At 36.9% G+C, this 6408-nt stretch overlaps 1 protein-coding gene across 6 annotated transcripts in view; it reads right to left on the reverse strand.

Moving 5' to 3' along the window:
- aopep (aminopeptidase O (putative)) overlaps positions 1–6408 on the reverse strand; it is an 89038-nt gene that overhangs the window by 77474 nt on the left and 5156 nt on the right. For all 6 annotated transcript variants that reach the window (XM_014002683.1, XM_014002682.1, XM_014002686.1 and 3 more), the window contains exons 4-6: positions 5163–5388; positions 4262–4475; positions 2921–3045 (exon numbers count right to left, since the gene is read on the reverse strand). In XM_014002683.1, the coding sequence (XP_013858137.1) occupies positions 2921–3045; positions 4262–4475; positions 5163–5388 (565 nt within the window). The remainder of the gene's footprint in view (positions 1–2920; positions 3046–4261; positions 4476–5162; positions 5389–6408) is intronic.

A 6408-nucleotide genomic window follows, 5' to 3' on the forward strand; every position in this document is an offset into this window, starting at 1 on the left:
TATATATACTGTATATAGCAAACAGAATTTGTAAAAATGCAAGCCTGGTTTAAACTTAATAAATTGTCATTAAATTTGGATAAAACTAATTATATGATATTTAGTAATAAAAAGAGAAAAGTTGATGTTCCATTTAGAGTTGTTGGTGTTGAGATTTGTAGAGTCAGTGAGGTGAAGTTTTTGGGTGTCATTATTGATGAAAAGCTGACATGGGAATCTCACATAAATCATTTAAAAACAAAAATAGCCAAATCCTTTGCAGTATTGTACAAAGAAAGGGACTTTTTTAATGATAAAGTACTGTTTATATTATATAATGCAATAACTGTTCCACACTTGATTTACTTTGTTGAAGTCTGGGGTAAAGCGTGCAAAACAATCACAAATCCTACTTTTTTTTTTAATTTTACAGAAAAGAGCCGTTTAATATTAATTATCACCAGAAAACATTACTGTCACCCACTGAATATTTAATTTTCTAAATTGAAATTATTAAAATTTTATGAGTTGGTTGATTATAATATCTTGCAGATTAAGACTCATAAAAAAAATTGCCTTTAAACATCCAGTTACATTTTGTTAAGAGAGAAAGTTTATATAATCTTAAGGGACTTGGGATGTTTATAAAACCTAAAATTCAAACAAATTTGAAGAACCGATGTCCTTCAAGGTATAAGATTGTGGAATAATCTGGAAAGTGATTATAAAAATGTTGGTTCAATGTGTTTGTTTAAGAGAATGATAATAAGTTTGATAAAGAAATATGAAATTGTATCATGTATATCAAAAGTTGTTGTTTGAAAAGAAAGTGAAGTTTTTATTTTGTTTTGTTTCTTGATTATTATTGTTTTAAATTAATTTTGGAAAAAAGGGGCAGATATTATAAGATTTTTTTTCTTCTTTCTGCCACCTTTCATTTTAAGTGTGATTTTTTTTTCTCTTTGTTGTGTATAAACTTTTTATTTTTATTTTTGAATGAATGAATGAATGAATGAATAGAAAGAAAAACATCACTTAATGAAAAGCGAGAAATAAGAGCTGGTGAAGGGTAAAGAGGTAGTAACAAACAGGACACTGTTCTTTTTGTACATTTGTCCTCATTCTTATTACCCTTCTTTCCTTTATTTTGTAACTTTGCTGACCTAAAAAGCAGCAGAGGACAAAAACATTTAAAGCGGAGGGGGCACAAGTAACAAATAAATGACATTTAGTTGTAATATAATTTATCACATGGCATGGCGGCACAGTTGGTAGAGCTGTCGCCTCTCAGCAAGAAGTTTGAATCCCAGCTGGGGACCTTTCTGGGTGGAGTTTGCATGTTCTCCTTTGCATGTGGTTGTTTGTCTCGATGTGGTCCTGTGGTGGACTTGTGACCTGTCCAAGTGTACCTTGCACAGTGACTGCTGGATATGGGCACAAGTGACCCCCAACAACTCAGACAGGGTTATCACTTTAAAGCATTTCTACCTGAACATTGAACCTTTGCTTCTTTACCTGAAAATATTCAACTTAGTGCACTAAATCTCCAGATATATCCTAGAACTGAAAATCCTTTYTGAAAAGCTTTTTAGTATTTTTCAAGTCATTGAACTCACAAAGCAACATAGCTGTTCCAGTTAACCTTTCAGAGATGTTTTCAGATGAACATCAAACAAACAAACAAACAAAAAATGCTATTAAAGCCCCTGTAAACAATCTACCATTCAGCAAACAATTTTGTTAATAGCTGGTAAACATTTTGAAGCACTGAGCAGCTATGAGCCAGATATTCCCCACGGGAATTGATGAAGGCCAAAACACAGAGTGAATATTGAGCTTGGCTGTACATTCATCACGTGGCTACAAACACCACATAAAATTAGGTCTAATGTGATTCTGCATCAGCTGAGTGCGTACAACGACAACTGTCTGTAATGTCAATATGACAATGTTGGTTGGATGGCAAATTGTTTCTGCCTTTCCTMTGCATCAAATTCATTTAAAAATATGCTTTGAAGCTAAACAAAATCTATAGTAKAAAAGAAATAACTCATTACTGGTTCTTCTTCATTCAATGAAAAAAAACATTTATTTATCAACTACAAGCTTAGCTGTGTGGTTTTCAAATTCATATTCTGCCAACATGCTCAGCCTGTTTTATTCTCTCTGCATGACAAGTACCACACATGCAAATGATCAGAGTACACATAAAACCTTCTGGTGCCAAAACCTCGTTCTTTGATTTCAGATCAGATATCTGGTCACAGATTATCATAAGCCAAACATATATGTGACCCATCATATCAAAATGAGGATTAAGTAAAATGTGGTCAAAATGACCTAATCACATTTTCAGATTCCTGCCTTTAAAAGCTACATTTTGATACCTGGTTCATTCTGATACATAAACAGAACCAGAAATATGCCTTAATTTGTCTTTTTGGTAACGGTAATACATTAATATTTGGTCTGAATCCTGGTTTTATGTTATTTTTATGATGATTTTTTTTTATTTCCTTATGAAGAGGAAATCTCAAATAGTATTTAAATATTGACATTTTTCAGCTGGAAAGAAACAAAAACTTTGCTAGCTCACAGGGAAAATCTCAAATTTTAAAGGCATTTTTTCCTCAAGATCAAGTTTTTTGTTGTTACTGCTCAAAAAAGTGCTTCAAAAAATATTTTTATGATTATATTTCACACATTTCATTCAAATGAAACATTGATAAAGCATTTATTTGTTATATTGTGACGAAATGCAATTTTTGTAAGTGTTTTAATCAAAACACTATATTTGCCTGTTTCTCCTTATACCACTTTTAGACTTAATCGTCGTTTCGATGTGACGAACTATAATGCTTTAAGTTGTGACCATGCTCACTTCTTGCATCCTCTTTCCACCACTTCATTTGTTATTATCAAGGACAGAAATGTCAAATACCTGGCCATGCCCAGGCTGGAGAACCCCGCTGGGACGATGAGAACATCAAGACGGGGAAAGGGGTGAACCCCGAGGACATCATGGGCTGCAGCCAAACATCGGGGCAACAGCTTGAGGACTCCCGCCTGCAACAACAGAAAATGTATCTCTCAAAACAATAAATCAGTAGTCAATTTTACATGTTAGATCTTGTTTGTCATTGGAAGCGGCCAAGATATTCATGCATGCACTCATTTTTTCACACATCTCATGTTGTATTTCATGTTGGGGACAAAGCCAATATGTCAGTAATAAAACCTGTAGAGTCTTGTTACAAACAGGTCCTCAAAATATTTGACAACAAGCCCTTAAGACGCAATCATTGTCAGATTGTGCAGAAATATAACTTGTTTTCTTTAGAGAATTTTAGAGTTTTCTCAAATATGGAAACAGTATAAAATTTTAAGCAGTTTAACGCCAATCTGTTTGCAAAAATTTGTTTATTATCGTTCAGCTGTTTCTTTGCGCTTAACCAGAACATCCAGGCAGAACTGTGAAGTTCCTGCTCGACGCTCAGCCTTTGAACAAAGCCATCGCTCAGTGGAACGCTGCTCCCCATCATGTGAAAATTAATTTTAAAAATAATCTTTAAAAATATCTTAAATCTACCCAATGTTGCAATAATTGAATTGCACTGGGTAATCGATTTTAGAGTTGCTTCTGGTTGTGTGGGTTGGAGGGTGGGCATGATTTAATGTTTGGAGAGTGGGGTGGGGTGTTTTATGTATTTTTTAATTGCAAAATGTTTTATTTTATATTATTTTTTTGTTTTTTCCCCTTCTCTTATTTCCATTTATTGTTGGATGTTGTTTTGTTTTTACTGTTTGATGGTACTACAGATGTAAATTAGCCTTAGGCTAAATCTGGTGCATTACATCAAATTGTTTTAATTGCACACTGTCCCGAACAAATAAAATCATTCATTCATTCATTCATTCAAATACAAAAAAATAAATAAATAAACTATTTCAGGTTTTATCTAAATCCTTATTGATGCACACAGTGTGCTTTGGTCTTCCATGTACATTTCTTAGTCTTCACTCCTGCAGAAACTGAGCCACAGTCAGCTCAGGGGAGACTGAACAAACACAAGTCTTTGATAGATTTCATTCCAGTTTAAACACCTAAAATAACAGAAATGTCCCAAGTGTCCCTGGTGGGAACAGACCAGCATTCTGCTAGGAGATGGCAGCTGAAAACCTCTGGCGTTTTGACACCAGCATTAACCAACACTAACTGTCTCTTCTGATCTCATAAAATCTAATTAGCTGAAGTCTCGGCGGCTCGCTGACAGAACTCCACCTGGGCCTTCTGGAGCAGGCAGACGGGGCTAAACACACGGTGTGGAATCACCCGCTGGGACCGAGCCGACCGCTCAGCAAACCGACACGGGTAGTCGCCATGGGAACAAGAGATGCCGTCATCTGCCATGCTTAAATAATCAGCTCCAGAGAGGTTCTCATCCTCGAGGGAAGAGTGACAAAATGCAGAGTCGACGCTGGTGTTCTGGTCTCCTCTGCAGCAGATAAAAACAAGCAAGAAAAGGTTTAATCAAATATTCCCTTTAAGTGTGAAACGGATGGCAGTGGAAATTTGTAAAATATACAGAACGGAACAAAAAAAATCTAACCACAAACGCTGCAAAAATACTCAAGAGCCGACATTAGTCACTATAATTCAATATTCAGCGCTAACTTCATCCTCATCGTCGCAAGTTTTCCAAAAGGTACAGAGCAACAGCCAAGTTTCCCTGAAAATAAAAGCCTTCCTTGTACAGCAGTCTGAGATTCAACTACAGCTGGGCTGCTGCTGGAGGAAAATCTGGAGTGGAGGAGGGGAATTACTGGAAACCCACTGGCAGATCTGCCAACCTGCTGCCTACTGGAGCCCAACCCTGCCCTGCCCTCCCCACAGGAAACTTGGCCTCTCAAACACACCAACCTGCACTTATTTCCTGTACACTTGTAAAAAATTATGAGATTTTTTGTCTCAGACGGCCAGCAGACATAGTGGACTACGGTGCATAAAAAGTTAATTACGTACTGAACCGCATCCATCACCCTAACTTCAACTGCACTGTTTCTGGTCTGGTGAAGGAAAAGTTTCACCATGGAACGCTGAAGGGCCAGACTCGGGTTAATAGCGGTCTGGAGCAGAGGAGGTCTTATAAGAGGAAAAATATGCAGGGAAATCATTAAAATACCTGCCAGTCTGAAGCTGGGTGCCCTTTAGGACTTCACCAGAGGAGCCTCCGAGTCCTGACTCGGTCAGTTCACCAGAAGTGCATGTGCCAGAGTCTGCCCTGTCTTCACCCTCTTTCTCCAGCACTGGAGGGGTTTCTGCTGTGACCTGGCTCCAGTAGCCCACCGCTAAAGCAAAGGTGGACGCAGGCATGGGCATTGTAACATAAAAACTCCACATTAGGAAATCTGCAGGGGGAAAAAAAGGAAAAAAGGAGGAAAATGCGAAAGTTAAAGAAAATGATTTATGAGAGAATAGGAAACAAGAAAACTGACTCATTTGGTAGTTGCATAGAAAGTCTTTTCTGTCGATCATTACATATTTAAAGTGCCTGTGACATAACTTTTTTGTAATAAACATGAATGCATTTTTGGAACATAACATTGATAACATATTGCAAAACTAATTTCACGTCGCTCAGATGAACGATTGTTGAGATAATGGCATGTGAAGAAACAGGAAGTGATGTCAGAGGGGAATGTCAGCATGTGAACAAAGTGTTGTTAGAAAAGCAAACAACACAGACTGTAGAGCAGAATCTGATGTTTCTTTAGATTATTTTTAGTCGCTATCAAAGAGACGAAGAAGAGTTAAAGTTTAAGTAATTTTGTTTTAATAAACCGAGACCAGCGAGTTTATTTTATTAACGAGTTCCCCTTTGATGTCACTTCCTGTTTCACTTTGGCTGAGTCAAATTTAAAAGGGGCAATATCATGTAAAACCAACCTTTTTGAGTTTTGTATCATGTTATAATGTTATACTCTCATAAAAAACATGCCCAAAGCCTTGCTTTGACTCATTCACGCATGTTTGAGAAATCCTGCAGCGTTTTAGGCAGCCATGCTGAGGAGCAAAACGACAGGTGGGGACCAGAAACGCCTCTGGGACGTGTCTTTAAGCCGAACTTCCTCATCACGGAGCACACCTCCCCACCCCACACACCCCGCCCATGACTCCTGCAGGCTCTCGGCAGTAACAAAGCAAACAAGTAAAAGTGAAACTTAAACTGTCTGCTGAGATCCACTACTTCTCACTCAGTGAAGCTCTATTCAGATTAAAAATATTTACTACTATATTTTTGTTAATAATTTTCAGAGAAGGGTGGGATTAAATAAGTTTTTGACTTCTTCCCATTCCTTTTCAAATATGTTAATTTAGTTAATTTTGTTATCACTTTTTATCATTTTTTGTTTTGTTTTGTATACATG

The sequence above is a fragment of the Austrofundulus limnaeus genome, unplaced genomic scaffold (genome assembly GCF_001266775.1).
Source record: "Austrofundulus limnaeus strain Quisiro unplaced genomic scaffold, Austrofundulus_limnaeus-1.0 Scaffold14, whole genome shotgun sequence".
NCBI lineage: Eukaryota > Metazoa > Chordata > Actinopteri > Cyprinodontiformes > Rivulidae > Austrofundulus > Austrofundulus limnaeus.